Below are 16,663 nucleotides of genomic sequence, written 5' to 3'. Positions count from 1 at the left end.
GTGCTTTGGATGTGGGAAGTGATGGCAATGAGTTTCAAGATGGCAATGGTTTGGTCAAAGATATTAATGCGGATAATGACCAGGAGATCCCTGTTCAAAATGTTTCCCATGAGAATGAAGGGTGTGGGGATGATGGTGTACTCCCTGAATTGTTACCAGAGAGATCCCAGGATTTGGGGCTTGAAAACAACTTTGCACCTGCAGAAGTTAATGAACAAATAGATAGACAGGAGGAAATGAGTCAAAATAGACAAGCCAAACAGTGCCTTTGGCGGTCTGCCAGAATCCAACAGAAAAAGATAAGGGAATCTCAATTAAAGCGAAACCAATTTCTGAGTACTTGGGATAGCTTGACGAGGGGATAAAAGTTCAAAGTATGGGAAATATAGTCAGATGAAGCATAGTTTGGGATCAAGTTAAGTTCTTGTCCTTGTTCATGGAAGCCTAGCTTGCAAGATTCATGCTTAAGTATTTCTTGATTCATTGTTTTGATTCTTGGATTTTATGATCATGCCTTGGATTAATGTTTTCTGGTTTTCTGGATTATATTAGAAAACTGTGGACTTTGTTTTCATGGACTTTGCTGAACTTTACCCTGGACTGTTTTGTTCCTGCTTATCTTCTTACCTAGTTGGATTTACCTATTTCTTTAAAGTGCTTTTTACTTGCTGCTTTTGGTTTATCTTCAGTAAAAAGATTGTTTTCCTATTCAACGTGTGGTATTTAAAGTCAGAGGGCTTTTCCTGTCCTAGAGTGCAACATCCACTTGCCCAGCAGTTGCATCTCATCCTCCTCTTCCTGTGTTCCATGAATCTCTGTCTCACACAAGCAACTGTACTGGGAGGAACAGGAGCATGCAACACATAGGAAGAGGAGGAGATCATGCAGATGTCTGTGAGACTGGTTCTTCTTCCTCTTCCATTTTGCTGCATGTTTCTGTTCCTTTCAGTCTCTCCCTTTATTTGCTTGAGTACAACGAAACCTCACAGAATCCAGAATGAGGAAAAGGGTCCGGAATCTGCAGGGAAAGTAAATTGGCACCCAGGACCTGCTCCTGTCAATGCTCATAGTCTAGGCGTAAAATAAGGTAGAGATTCAGCTGTATGCTTATCTGTTTTAGTGAGCCTAATACACCCTATTTTGACAGTAGCTGACATCTCCTGGGCTGTGCTGTTTGCTGGGCTCTGTCATTTATGTTTTGCTAGGAAATGCTGTAACCTCAAGGCCACCAACCTGATGTTCTGCCTATGTCCAGTGGCAGATCCTGGGAACATCCTCTCAAACAGTAAATAAGCTCTGACTTATGTGCTGGTCAGATAGACCTCAGAGAAGGATTACCATGTATGCGTTAGATATTGGTCATGCACACTATAACTATAGTTCTATACAATGTTGGTGCTTGGAATAGACTTTACTTGTCTCCCTGAGTGCGGTGAGTAGATTGGACTGAAGGTGTTGCTGGGCTCAGAAGTTCCTCTGGCCAAACTTATTGCTTGTTGTATGTTTGCCTTCCTGCTCAGATTCAGGGCTCATCCTACTATGAGTTCCTACTTAGGCTGATATTTCACTCCTATGTTTCAGTAACGTTTGAACAAGTTTGTTGAAGCTGAGATGACTTGTTTGTGCCTTTCTCTTCTTTTAGCCGAGCCGTCCAGCGCAGCTTGGCCATCATTCGCCAGGCCAAGCAGAAGAAAGAGAAAAAGAAGGAATATTGCATGTATTACAACCGCTTTGGAAAATGCAACCGCGGTGAGAATTGCCCCTACATCCATGACCCGGAAAAAATAGCGGTCTGCACAAGGTATCCTTCCTTTTTCAATTTTCTGGCTCATTGTTATTCTTTTTGTCACTGTCATGGTTGTCTCAGTTTTACAGTCTGTCAGATATTATTGACTGGAGCCTTGACCAACAATCATTGTATGTTCGTTATCCGGAATTCTGAAATCCAAAAGAGTCTCAACTCTGAAATTGTCCTCTTGGGTGGGTTGAGAATGACACTCTTGCTTTTTGATGGTACAGTGTACACAAACTTTGTTTCATTAACATAGTTATTTATCATCTATATAAATAAAAATGTAATGTTCGTTTGTGGGATTAACATAACTCAAAAACCACTGGACGAATTGACACCAAATTTGGACACAAGACACCTAACAACCCAATGTATGTCCTTCACTCATGAAAACACTGAAAAACACGCCAGAAGGGACTTAAAAAGCCCCCAAAAGCTAAATGACAATACAGAAAAAAGGGAAGAAAGAGGGAGGAAAGGGGAGAAAAAAGAAAGAAAGAAAAGAAAGACAGAGGGAGAGAAAGGAAGAAAGAAAGGGAGAAGGAAGCATGGAAGCAAAGAGAGAATGAAGGAAGGAAGGAAAGAGGTAGAGAAGGAAGAAAGGAGAGAAAGAGGGAGGGAAAGAAAAATGGGGAAGGAAGGAAAGTTAGAGAAGGAAGGAAAGAGAGAAGGAAAGAAAAAAGGGAAAGAAGGAAGGAAAGGGAGCAAAGGAAAGGGGGAAGATGTAGAGAAAGAGGGAGGGAGGGAAAGAAGGAAAGAGAGGAGGAAGAAAAGAGAGACAGCAGAAGAGAAAGAAAAGGGGGAAGGAAAGAAAGAGATAGAGAAGGAAGGAAGAAGAGAAGGAAAGACAGGAATGAAGGAAGGAAGGTAAAAGGGAGTGAAGGAAGGAGGGAAAGAAGAAAAGAAAGAGGGAAGGTTGGCCACAGCAATGCATGCCGGGTACAGCTAGTCTGTATAAATAAAAATGTAATGTTCATTTGTGGGATTAACAGAACTCAAAAAACACTGGACGAATTGACACCAAATTTGGACACAAGACACCTATCAGGCCAACGAGTGACCACCACTAAAAAAAAAGATTTTGTCATTTGGGAGTTGTAGTTGCTGGGATTTATAGTTCACCTACAATCAAAGAGCATTCTGAACCCCAACAATGATGGAAATGAACCAAACTTGGCACACAGAACTCCCATGACCAACAGAAAATACTGAAAGGATTTGGTGGGCACTGACCTTGAGTTTTGGAGTTATAGTTTACCCACACCCAGAGAGCACTGTGGAGTCAAACAATGAAGGATCTAGTCAAAAATTAGCAAGAATACTCCATATGCCCAAATATGAACACAGATTGGGGAAAATAGACCTTGACATTTGGGAGTTGTATTTGCTGGGATTTATAGTTCACCTACAATCAAAGAGCGTTCTGAACCCCACTAACGACAGAATCGGGGCAATGTGTAATTTTAAATGTGTAATATAATCTCTGCAATTAAAACTTAGTCCTCGGGTTGGTAATCGCTAGAAGAAGTCTAAATAATGCTAGGAAAGAATCTTGTCTGAAATCTTGGGAAGACATTGCTGCCAGTCAGGGAGGATAATACTCGGCTGAGTGGACTATGAATATCTGACTGGATAAACTTGTGGGTGAGGTAGCTTCCCGTGTTTGCTTCTTTTTGGCACAGACATCTGAAGGGAAGTACTATGAAATACAACACCGCCTGAGCTCTGCGAGTGCAGCATTTTTCCAAATGAAGCACAGAGTGTTTGAGGATTGGGACATCTGTAGTAATACCAAGGTGCTTGTTTATAAAGCTATTGCCTTCCCAACCCTGCTATACGCCTGCGAGACGTGGACTATCTACAGACGTCACATGCAACTCCTAGAACGTGTCCATCAGCGCTGCCTCCGGAAAATCCTGTAAATCTCTTGGGAAGACAAGTGGACAAAGGTCAGCGTGCTGGAAGAAGCAAAAACCACCAGCATTAAAGCGATGGTCCTCCGCCATCAACTCCGCTGGACTGGCCATGTTTTTTGGATGCCTGACCACCGTCTCCCAAAGCAGTTTCTCTACTCTGAACTCAAGAATGGAAAATGGAATGTTGGTGGACAGGAAAAGAGATTGAAAGATGGACTCAAAGCCAATGATAACACTGTGGCATAGACACTGAGAACTGGGAAGCCCTGGGCCTTGAGTGCTCCAGATGGAGGTCAGCTGTGACCAGCAGTGCTGTAGAATTTGAGGAGGCATGAATGGAGGGCGAAAGAGTGAAATGTGCGAAGAGGAAGGCACGTCAAGCCAATCTCAACTGGGACCGCCTTCCATCTGGAAACCAATGCCCTCCCTGTGGGAGAAGATGCAGGTCAAGAATAGGGCTCCACAGTCACCTACGGACCTACCGCTAGGACACCGATCTTGGAAGACAATTCTACTCGGACAACGAAGGATTGCCTATTTATTTATTTATTTACTTACTTACTTACTTACTACATTTATGTTCCGCCCCTCTCAGTCCAAGGATGACTCGAAGCGGTTAACAATATGCAACAATTAGATGCCAGAACAGTTACAACAAAATAAAACAATAATCAATACTTTAAACTGCTAACAGAACTATAAAAACATAAAAATCATACACAACATTTAAAAACATTATCAAAGCGCCTCCATCTCAAATCTATTTGTGTCATCCGTTGTCCATAATATCATATATCTATGCCATATTTGGGAAGGCCTGTTTGAAAAGCCAGGTTTTCAGCATTCTTTGGAAGGACAGGAGGGAGGATGCTGATCTTATCTCTCTGGCCAGGGTGTTCCACAGTCGAGGGGCCACCGCTGAGAAGGCCCTGTCTCTCGTTCCCACCAGACACATCTGTCAGGAAGGCGGGGACGAGAGCAGAAGATCTTAGTGTTCTAGATGGCTCATAAGGAGAGATATGTTCGGGTAGGTAAGATGGACCGAAACCATTTAAGTAAATAAGTGTCTTGGATAGTCACCTCCTGAAGTTCTGAATTTGTGAAATCCTGCATGTCAGGCTAAGTGGTCCCTTCTAGCTTTTATGGCTTTGTGACCTATCCAGATAACCATTTTCCCACAGAATCCCCTTTAAGCTCTCTTTCTTTCTTCTCCGCTCAACAGGTTCCTTCGAGGCACGTGCAAGAAGACCGATGGATCATGCCCGTTCTCACACAAGGTTTCAAAAGACAAGGTGAGCCCGGCTTAGCTGCCAACCTTCTCTTGAGGGACCGGCTTTACAAGCGGCTGTAACAGAGAGATTGCATTTCCAAGCGCTTCGAATAGCATTCATTTGGAAATTGCTTGACAAAGCTGTTTGGGCTCGTAATGGGACCTCTTCTCGTAATGAGAGCAGAGTGCACCTCTTTCGCCAATTTAATGTGTCTGTAGTTTTAGCGCGTTAAGCAGTCCCAGCACCTGGGACTCTTTGCCGCATCACTAGCACTGCCTGGCCTTGGAGGGAAGCATTGCTACAGCCATACATGCGGCTACCGGGCTGAAGCATGTAGTGGCCAGGGGTGAAGGGAGGAGAAGGGCCACCCAGGCTGAAGGCAGCCAATCGCAGGCTCCTATCTCTCAGGGGTAGGTAGGGTTTGGATTTGGCAGAGGGAGGGCAAAGTGTAGGAACTCAACCACATCCTGCACAGGTTTGCAGTCCTCCTCAAGGACTCAGACATGCAGATGAGTTACCCGGCAGGGAAAAGCCATTTCTTTACTGGCCTCTCTGTCTGCCTCTCTCTCTAGTCTGCCCTATCATCTTGCTTCTTAGGAACACGCCTCTTTCTATTCATAGCATATGGCAAGGCTCAGAGTTTTTCATTTTCTTCTTCTCTCCCAATCAGAGAGACAAGATGTCTGCTGTGAGTTAGCTAGCTAGCTAGCTTGACTCTGTTTACTTTCCTAGCTAGGTATGTAGTTCTTTGAATAAAGTGTTTTGTAACTTTTTAAAAGCTTGGCTCTGCTCCAGAATTGCTTAAGCTCAATTGCTCTACTGCTGGCACTAAAAGCTTCTGGTTTGTTGTTGCTGCTGCACCAATTTTGAATCAGTTTTCCTTTTTGGAAATTACCCCCAACACAAAGATGACGCTGGCCTCTAATCGAACGCCTGGCCCCAGAGCCAGGTCTTCAGTTGTCTTCTAAAGGACAGGAGGGAGGTGGTCAACCTGATATCCTTAGGGAGAGAGTTCCACAGATGGGGGGCCACTGCCAAGAAGGCCCTGTCTCTCGTCCTCACCAACTGCATTTGCGAGAGTTGTGGGATCAAGAGCAGGGTCTCTCCTGATGATCTTAAGCTTTGTGATGGTTCGTAGCAGGAGATACATTTGGACAGGTAATCTGGGCCAGAACCATTCAGTACTTTAAAGGTTAGAGCCAGCACTTTGAATTGATTTCACAGAAAACTGCCCAGACCCTCCTAGAAAACCACAGCTTCTCTATGTGAAGTTTCAAGGCAGGAAAAGTAGATGGAGGAGACAAAAAATGGTTTACCCCAAGGCATCATTCTTGCACTGACCTTGTTGAACATCTTTACTAACAATGAGCCACAGCCACCACTCACAAAGAACTTTATATATGCTGATGACCTTGCCTGACAACACAAGCAAAAGACCTTGAAACAATCAAAAACCAACTTACTAATGCCTTGAAAGATCTCTCCAGCTACTTCAAAGAGAACCACCTGAAGCCTAACCCTGCCAAGACACAAGTGTGTGCTTTCCACCTACACAACCATGAAGCTAACAAGAAATTGAAAGTCACCTGGGAAGGTCAAGAGCTCAAACACTATTCCCATCCTGAATATCTTGGTGTCACCTTAGATCGAACACTAACATTTAGGAAACATTGCATGAACACCAAGCCCAAAGTAGTTGCACACAATAAAATCCTGCGGAAACTTACTACCAGCACATGGGATGCAGACCCAAAATTAATAGGAACATCAGCCCTGGCCTTGTCTTACTCAACTGCTGAGTATGCCTGCACTGTTTGCCATAAGTCTATTCATAGAATCATAGAATCAAAGAGTTGGAAGAGACCTCATGGGCCATCCAGTCCAACCCCATTCTGCCAAGAAGCAGGAATATTGCATTCAAATCACCCCTGACAGATGGCCATCCAGCCTCCGTTTAAAAGCTTCCAAAGAAGGAGCCTCCACCACACTCTAGGGCAGAGAGTTCCACTGCTGAACAGCTCTCACGGTCAGGAAGTTCGTCCTCATGTTCAGATGGAATCTCCTTTCATGTAGTTTGAAGCCATTGTTCCTTGTCCTTATCTCCATGGAAGCAGAAAACAAGCTTGCTCCCTTCTCCCTGTGGCTTCCTCTCACATATTTATACATGGCTATCATATCTCCTCTCATCCTTCTCTTCTTCAGGCTAAACATGCCCAGCTCCTTAAGCCGCTCCTCATAGGGCTTGTTCTCCAGACCCTTGATCATTTTAGTCGCCCTCCTCTGGACACATTCCAGCTTGTCAATATCTCTCTTGAATTGTGGTGCCCAGAATTGGACACAATATTCCAGCTGTGGTCTAACCAAAGCAGAATAGAGGGGTAGCATGACTTCCTTAGATCTAGACACTATGCTCCTATTGATGCAGGCCAAAATCCCATTGGCCTTTTTTGCCGCCACATCACATTGTTGGCTCATGTTTAACTTGTTGTCCACGAGGACGCCAAGATCTTTTTCACACGTACTGCTCTCGAGCCAGGCATTGTCCCCCATTTTGTATCTTTGCATTTCATTTTTCCTGCCAAAGTGGAGTATCTTGCATTTGTCCCTGTTGAACTTCATTTTGTTAGTTTTGGCCCATCATCTCTCTAATCTGTCAAGATCGTTTTGAATCCTGCTCCTGTCCTCTGGAGTCTTGGCTCTCCCTCCCAATTTGGTGTCGTCTGCAAACTTGATGATCCTGCCTTCTCACCCTTCATCTAAGTCATTAATAAAGATGTTGAACAGGACCGGGCCCAGGGGGGAACCCTGCGGCACTCCACTTCTCACTTCTTTCCAGGATGAAGAGGAAGTATTTGTAACACCGGCGGGATTGAGAGTGGGGCCTCCCCAAATGATCTTAACGTTCTAGCTGGCACGACTTAGAAGAATCCTCCACCGTGTGCGACTGTGGAGCAGAACAAACAACTCTGCATCTGTATGCTTGCCCACCGTGCCCTGCCTCATACACAGAGGAAGAATTGTTTACATCTACAGAGAACGCGGCTGTAGGAGACAGTGATAGGGTTTGAATTTGACAGAGGCAGAGTAAAGATATAAAGTTAGGGTTTGTCAGAGACAGGATAAAGGCATAGAGTGGCAGTCTAGATTTGACAAAAATAAAGATGACACAGTGATAGGGCCTGGTTTTGGAGGGCAGAGATAAAAACCAGAAGAAAGGCAGGACGTCAGAGACAAAACCAAACAAGCAAATCTCCCCCATTGAGTTTGGAGCTCCGGTCGGGAATCTCAGCTGAGGGACCCGTCTTTCTCTGTCTTTGCTGAACTCGGAGCCCATTTGTTCCTGGTGATTTATAGCCGAAGGGGAGCCCGCTGCCCGGAGCAAGGGGTGACTTCTGCACCCGCCCCGTAGCTTCCTGTTAACCTGGTGATTACCAGGAAAGGTGGTGTTAGCCTCATTTATCACAGCACAACCCAAAGGGAACGGCTGGCGAGTTAATTCCTACCGAGGAAAACACTTTTTCTGCTGCGCTTGGACTTTGCTGTCCGCCAGGCTCTGCTGTATCCGAATGAACCCTTCCTTTTCAGAGGCGGATTCTCTCCTGTTTGCTTCTGCACTGAGTACAGAGTCAACATTTCACCCTTAGGCATGACTCCCTTGCCTCCCAGCTACTAGGGAGGCCGACTTTCCTAGCCTCTAGCTAGGTTGGCAATAGAATGATGCCTTCCCTTTCTTACGAGGGTTGAATGAAAAGTAATGCCTCCACTTTTGTTACTTGGGTTTGGATGGGAATATATTAATAAATCAAACACAGAAATAATCCTTAGAATGTGCTCTTTAACTACCACTATTCACTCTTCCACATAATCACCAGACAATTGGATACATTTCTGCCAACGATGAACAAGTTTTCTGAAGCCGTCACGGAAGAACTTGACACTCTGTTTCCGCAACCAGCGTCTCACAGTTCTCTCATCCTGGGTACCCATCATGCAAAGATCTTCCAATAGCCAAGCAAAGCAATAATGTGATCCACACGTTCCTGTAAAAAGCTGATTATGCTTGAAATTTCTCTCTGCGTGATACAATGATTGTCCTGAATCAATCTGTCAACCTTTTGCTTGTGAAACTCAGTGATTGCTGTCACAGAACAACTCTTTGTTTGTCATGCAAGTCGGATGTTCCCTCCCCAACATCTTTAAACTTGCTCGCCCAACGATGCACAGTACTCACATCAATACAGTCACCATCAACAGCTTGCATTCTCCGATGAATCTCCAACTCTATAATTCTGTGAATCTATGAACTTTCAGGGTGGAACCATTCAAGATGGAATGTGTGGTGGAGTCTTCATCTTTGGAGGTCCTTAAGCAGAGGCTGGATGGCCATCTGTCAGAAGGGCTTGGGTTTGGTCTTCCTGCATGGCAGAATGGGTTGGGCTAGGTGGCTTTTGGGGTCTCTTCCAACTCTATTCTTCTGTGAATCTATGAACTTTCAAGGTTGAAACACCCAAGATAGAATGTGTGTTGGTGGAAACTCCATCTTTGGAGGCCTTCAAGCAGAGACTTGGTGGCAATCTTTCAGGAGGGCTTGGGTTGTCTCTTCCTGCAGGGCAGAATGGGTTGGACTGGATGGCTTTTGGGGTCTCTTCCAACTCTATAATTCTGTGAATCTTTCAAGGTGGTAACATTCAAGATGGAATGTGTCTTGGTGGAGTCTCCATCTTTGGAATTCTTTAAGCAGAGGTTGGATGGCCATCTGTCAGGAGGGCTTGGGTTGTATCTTCCTGCATGGCAGAATGGGTTGGACTGGATGGCTTTTGGGGTGCCTTCAAACTCTATAATTCTGTGAATCTGAATTTTCAAGGTGGAAGCATCAAAGATGAAATGTGTGTTGGTGGAGTCTCCTTCTTGGAGGTCTTTAAGCAGAGGTTGGATGGTCATCTGTCAGGCGAGTTTGGGTTATATCTTCCTGTATGGCAGAATGGGTTGGACTGGATGGCTTTTGGGGTGCCTTCCAACTCTATAATTCTGTGACTCTGTGAACTTTTAAGGTGGAACTATTGAAGATGGAACGTGTGTTGGTGGAGTCTCCATCTTTGGAGGCCTTTAAACAGAGGCTGGGTAGCCAACTCTCAGGAGTGCTTGAATGATATTTCCTGGATGACAGAATGAGGTTGGATTGGGTGGCCCTTAAGAGCCTTTTCCAGCTCCAATTCTATGACTAACCCTGTGCACTGTGGCGGAACGATGCACTTCTGGACAGACCACATCACCTCTCTCATCAGTTCTGCAATCATTAACAAGCAAGGGGCTTCATTCCTTGGTTCTCCGCTGCTGAGCTATTGCATGTCCAGTGGCAATTTGGAGGTCATGGCCCTACTGTCTCATTGTGACCTCCAGCAGTAATAACGATAGAGATATTTCACCTGATCATTTGTACAGAGACTTTTTTTGTGAAAAGGCAGAAGTCAGGAGCTTTCCAGAAGGAGCTGACTTTCCTGGCCGGACCTTCGATTCCTCCCCGTATTGCGCAGAGGCACGGATCTGGCTTGAGAGCATGAAGGCTTGCCATATATTGGGAAAACTGGCCGCGTCAACACACCCGGGAATAGCAGGGGAATTGGGCTGGAGTTCTGATCTGAAGCCAACCGCTACGGCCCTCTTTATTTCCCCACCACCACCACCCCCAGGGACCCTTGTATCATAGAATAAAACTCTTCAGCATTTCAGATCAACATTAACCAAGTCATTAACAAGGTTATGGGGAGAGGAAGCAAAAAAAAAGTGAAGTGGGAGACAACTTCGCAGCTTCCTTGCAATTCTGGAAAGTTTGTCAGAAGTTGTATTCTTTTTTTTTAATGAGTTTCCTAAGCATCTGGAACTACAGGAGCTTAGAGAGTGGAATGGGCTCTTTTTTACTCTGGAGAAAGGGAAACGGGGGCCTTCAGTCGTGGATGAGGGTCTCTGCAGTAGGGTCACCCCACTCAAGAGACCCTCGCCCCCCACTCAGGGTCCTTTTCCGGTGGATTGGGGTCTTTTGCATGGAAGGCAGGCCAGGATGGGAGGTTAGCGAGAGGCTAGGGCCGGGGCTGAGCCAGTCTGCTGTTCCGACAGCTTTTCCCCTTGAGGGACTTGACAAGAATCAGCATTTTTCTCCCTAATAGAGCTTCAAAACTCTGTTGTGAGCAATTTGGAAATTCACGTTGAGTTTCGGGTTCATTAGCTGCCGGCTCGGGAAAGGCATGTGCGCGCCTTCCGAAGCCGCCTTAATATGGCCGCAGCCGCGCACTGGCGCCGTGCATTAATGTTATTGTTATTTGCGTGGACATAGCGGGGTGCAAACAAGGTTAATTGAAACAAGAGCGGCGCTTCCTCTCGGTAATGGCGCAGCCTTGACAGCTGGGAGGGGTCGGGCTTTTGCATAAGAGCGGGCTTTATTATCCCTTTTTATTAGAGCTAATTTGATCTCTATATCAAAACCTACATTAAGGGAATCGTTTACGGTCACGCCACCGCCGACAGAAAAGGCAGCCCCAGAGCCCTGTCCTTTATTTTAATGTCTGCAGTTAAAAGACAATTAAAAATAAACTCTTTGCTTTTAAAGCTCGACTGTTTTCTTTCTTCTGCGCGGCTTTTTGCCTTCCATCTTGCCCCCTCTTCCCCTCCTTCTTCCTCTCTTCCTCTCTCTCTCTCTCCTCCCAATTTGCTTCTCACTCTGGTGAACTAATTCGGTTAAAGTCCTAATCGGTCCTTTGGGGGAAAGTTGCCTTCCCCTTGCGCAGCACCGCCGGTGCTTATGGTGCATTTGTCAATATTGGTTGGAGGATACCTGGACCTGCAGGATTTAAAGAGATGGCACTTGGCTGAAGGATGGCTCTTCTGCCGGACAGTAAGCCAGCATTTTCGGTAGGCTTTTTCCCCTTTTCGTGTCAAGATGCGCAGCAGGAGAAGAGAAAAGGCGGCGGCATGGAGCAAGGACTGTGAGAAGGCAAGCAAGCATCCAGAACAACCATCTGGTAGATGTGGGACTTGGGCTTTATCCGTAAAGCTGAGATGGTTTTGAAGTTCTCCTCTGGGTGCAGCTATTCCGTGTTCAGCCAGAAAGTCACTCGGGAGATTAAGGGAAAGGACAGGATGGGGCGAGAAGACCAGATCGAGCACAGAAGGGCGCATCGTTGGCAGCCAAAAGGCTCCCTGGCCTTGGTGCCTCAACCAAGGAAGGATCGAGGGGCCTTTTATACATGCAGAGCTTGTGCCGAGCCTTTGGGTTGCAACCTCCCCCTCTCCAATCCTACTATCAGTAGCTATTAAGGTAGAGAGAAATGGAGCCATTATAGCCGGCTGCTAATTCCTTTTTAATTATAGCAAATGGCTGAAGGGAAGCTCCTGATGGTTTGGGGCCTGGCCGCTGAATGATCCCACATCTGCCTCTCCCTGCAATGGGCTTTGATGGACTTCTTCACCTTCCTGGGCCCAGCAGAGATCCAGGATTGTCAGGGCAGGGCTGTCCCAGGTCCTGAGAGTGCAGGCTTTGAAAGGGTTTGAGACCCAGGAAAGACCACCAGGACCCTTGTGATTTCGCAGGGGCCTGGCTACGTTGCAACAGAGGCATTACAAGGGGCTGAACCAAGTGATGGTGTGAAACTGGTTAGATATAGTAAACATCATGAATGGATCTGAGAGCAAATCAGGCCTGAACTCTCACTAGAAGCGAAGATCATTAAACCAAAATTATCATTGCATTGTCAAAGGCTTTCATGGCCGGAATCACTGGTTGTTGTAGGTTTTTCGGGCTGTATGGCCATGCTTCAGAAGCATTCTCTCCTGACGTTTCACCTGCATCTATGACAGGCATCCTCAGGAGTCCCTGGTGTCACAGTGGGTTAAACCCCTGTGCCGGCAGGACTGAAGACCCATAGGTCGCAGGTTCAAATCTGGGGAGAGGTGGATGAGCTCCCTCTATCAACTCCAGCTCCTCATGTGGGAACATGAGAGAAACCTCCCACAAGAATGATAAAAACATCAAAACATCCAGGCGTCCCCTGGGCAACGTCCTTGCAGAAGGCCAATTCTCTCACACCAGAAGTGACTTGTAGTTTCTCAAGTCACTCCTGACACGACAAAAAAAAAAATCTTCAGAGGTTGTGAGGTCTTTTGGAAACTAGGAAAATTGGGTTTATATATCTGTGGAAGGTCCAAGGTGGGAGAAAGAACTCCTGTCTGTTGAAGCTAGGTGCGAATGTTTCAATTGGTCACCTTGATTAGCATTTGATGGCCTGACAGTTTTTAGGTGTGGCTTGTTACTGCCTGGGGTAATCCTTTGTTTGGAGGTGAAATCCACAAGCATGTGGACAATTTCAACAGAAAGGAAGAAACCATGAAATTGAACAAAATATGGTTTACCAGTATTTAAAAAACTCTAAAATTATAACAGTAAATAAAATACAAAACTCAAACACAGGGAAACTCCAGACAAGTAACAATCAGGAACAGCTAATCACCTCTCAACAAAGGATTCCCCTAGGCATTCACACCTAGCTCCAACAAACAAGAGTTCTTTCTCCCACCCTGGACAGATACATAAACCCAATTTTCCTAGTTTCCAAAAGATCTCACAACCTCTGAGGATGCCTGCCGCAGATGCAGACAAAATGCTTCTAGATGCAGATAATGCTTCAAGAACACAGCATATAGCCCGGAAAACCTACAATAACCCAAAATTATCATATTTTTGAGATACAGGTTGAGTCATCCTCATCCAAAATGTTTGGGACCAGAGGTGTTTGGGATTTGGGTTTATTATTATTATTATTTTGGAATATCTGTATTTCCATATTCACATATAAGGAGATGGAACCTAGTTTCCCATCAGCTTCCCTAGATTGTGACTAAACGGCTTTCTTGAGTGTTTCCAATTGAGGTTTTCAGTATGTGCTCATGTAATGTTATGTATTGGGGTCCAGGTACAGTTATCTTCCATTTGTAACTTTCCTATAGTTTCCAGCTGCCTCCTCCAGGTTTTGTTTTAATGGCAGACTTTACAAGCAGCAGAATGGTCAATTGTATAAACAAGACCCAAGTGGATGACATGTTTGTGTGCAATCAGCTTGAATTACTTTTTCAAATCCTGAATTACACAGATCTCAGTATCCTTACTGTAACAGATTTAGAAATTGTATTAGCGCAGTTTCAGAGGCTGTGGCTGTCTGGATGAGGATGAATAAGCTGAGGATCAATCCCGACAAGACAGAGGTCCTCCTGGTTGATCGTAAGCTGGTTCAGGATATAGGGTGGCAACCTGTGCTGGATGGGGTTGCACTCCCCCTGAAGTCACAGGTCCACAGCTTGGGTGTCCTCCTGGGTTCATCACTTATGCTTGAAGCCCAGGAGTCGGTGGTGGCCAGGAGGACTTTCTCACAATTAAGACTCGTGCGCCAGCTGCGACCGTACCTCGTGAAGTCAGATCTGGCCAGGGTGGTCCATGCCTTAGTCACCTCCAGATTGGATTACTGTAATGCACTCTACGTGGGGCTGCCCTTGAAAACGGCCCGGAAATTCCAATTGGTACAACGGGCAACAGACAGGTTACTAAGTGGTGCGACTTACAGGGAGCGGTCAACCCCCTGTTAAAGGAGCTACATTGGCTGCTGTTCATCTTCCGGTCCCAATTCAAGGTGCAGGTTCCTACCTACAAAGCCCTGAATGGTTTGGGACCCGCCTACCTGCGCGACCCACACGATCTCTTCGATCATCTGGAGAGGCTCTGCTCGCGCTCCCGCCTCCCTCGCAGGCGTGATTGGTGGGGACGAGGGAGAGGGCCTTCTCTATGGTGGCCCCCCAACTCTGGAGCTCACTTCCAAAGGATATCAGGCATGCCCCAACATTGGCAGTCTTTAGGAGGAGCCTGAAAATGTGGCTGTTCCAGTGTGCCTTCACCGAATAAAGAAACAATTCTCAGCAATATGTCCTCAGAATGCACTTTAACTAGTGGATTGCATTGGACTGTGCCCCTCACTTTTTAAAAACCTCCAACCAGATATATCTTACCTTGTTCATGCCTAGCGATTATTTTTTAAATTTTAAACTATTACATTTGGCCTGGCCATAGGTTTTTAAATCCTTGTGTGTTATTGTTATATGTGATTTGTATTAATTTGTATTGCATTGTATTGTTTCGTTTATTGCTTTCCTGTTTTATTGATGTGTTGTTGGGCTTGGCCTCATGTAAGCCACTCCGAGTCCCTTGGGGAGATGGTGGCGGGATATAAATAAAGTATTATTATTATTATTATTATTATTATTTATTAGTAGATCACTTGTTTGTCATTCCCGCTGCTGCTTTTGGCATTTCCAAGTCAATGTATTGTCAAAGACTTTCATGGTCGGAATCACTAGGTTGTTGTAGGTTTTTTTGGCTGTATGGCCATGTTGTAGAAGCATTCTCTCCTGATGTTTTGCCTCCTTCTATGGCAAGCATCCTCAGAGGTTGTGAGGTTTGACAACCTCTGTCTCACAACCTCTGAGGATGCCTGCCATAGATGCAGGTGAAACGTCAGGAGAGAATGCTTCTAGAAAAATGGCCATATAGCCCGAAAAAGCTACAACAACCCACTTTCAGGTCATCTTCCAGGGCAGTCTGACTTCAAACCCATTGATGTCATTGCTGTGTGCCTTCAACTTGGTTCATCACTTATTCCAACCCCCAGGAAAACCTATCATGTGGTTTTCTTGGCAGGTTTTGTCCAAAATGTGGTTGGCCTTTGTCTTCCTCTGAGGTTGAGAAAGTGTGACTTGCCCAGGACATTTCCATAGCTGGAGGGGGGAATTTACTCCTAAATTCCAAAATCATCGACCGACGCTTTCACTACACTGGCTTGGAGATGGAATCCAAGTTTTCAACATGAAATTTATGTTTCACAGACACCTTCTACACATAACCTGAAGTTAAATTTATATGCAACCATTCTGTGCCTGAAAAACATATTGTATGCATGGAATCACCAGAACGCAAAAGTATCTCTATCTTAGCCAACCAGGTGGGCAGTTTCAGATTTTAGAGTACCTGGGATGTTCAACTTTTATGTACTTTCTTCTCATGTCTTTGCTTCTTCTTTCAGATGCCAGTGTGCTCTTACTTCCTGAAAGGCATCTGCAATAACAGCGACTGTCCCTACAGCCACGTCTATGTCTCCAGGAAAGCCGAGGTCTGCCCTGACTTCCTGAAGGGCTACTGTCCCCTGGGAGAGAAGGTAAGGAAACCCCGGGAAGGCCCACGTCTTGCACCAGTCCCTGCCATGAGACCCCCTCATGCAGCTTGAGTTTGCGCTCATCACCTTGGTTGGTTCTTTTTAAAATATCTGCATTTGTATTTGTTGTTGTTCATTCATTCAGTTGTTTCCAACTCTTCGTGACCTCATGGACCAGCCCACGCCAGAGCTCCCTGTTGGCCGTCACCACCCCCAGCTCCTTTAAGGTCAAGCCAGTCACTTCAAGGATTCCATCCATCTTGCCCTTGGTCAGCCCCTCTTCCTTTTTCCTTCCATTTTCCCCAGCATCATTGTCTTCTCTAAGCTTTCCTTTCTTCTCATGATGTGGCCAAAGGACTTCATCTTTGCCTCTACTATCCTTCCCTCCAATGAGCATTCAGGCTTTCTTTCCTGAAGTATGGACTGGTTGTATTTGTA

General features: G+C 45.5%; 1 protein-coding gene across 1 annotated transcript in view; it reads left to right on the top strand.

The window, feature by feature from the left end:
* ZC3H3 (zinc finger CCCH-type containing 3) overlaps window positions 1-16,663 on the top strand; it is a 225,226-nt gene that overhangs the window by 126,601 nt on the left and 81,962 nt on the right. The window contains exons 5-7 of the mRNA XM_067467003.1: window positions 1,643-1,801; window positions 4,931-5,000; window positions 16,097-16,228. Of these exons, the coding sequence (XP_067323104.1) occupies window positions 1,643-1,801; window positions 4,931-5,000; window positions 16,097-16,228 (361 nt within the window). The remainder of the gene's footprint in view (window positions 1-1,642; window positions 1,802-4,930; window positions 5,001-16,096; window positions 16,229-16,663) is intronic.

Source organism: Anolis sagrei, chromosome 4, assembly GCF_037176765.1.
Source record: "Anolis sagrei isolate rAnoSag1 chromosome 4, rAnoSag1.mat, whole genome shotgun sequence".
Classification (NCBI taxonomy): Eukaryota; Metazoa; Chordata; class Lepidosauria; order Squamata; family Dactyloidae; genus Anolis; species Anolis sagrei.
The sequence above is the reverse complement of the archived record's forward strand: the minus strand, read 5'-3'. Positions and strand labels throughout refer to the sequence as shown.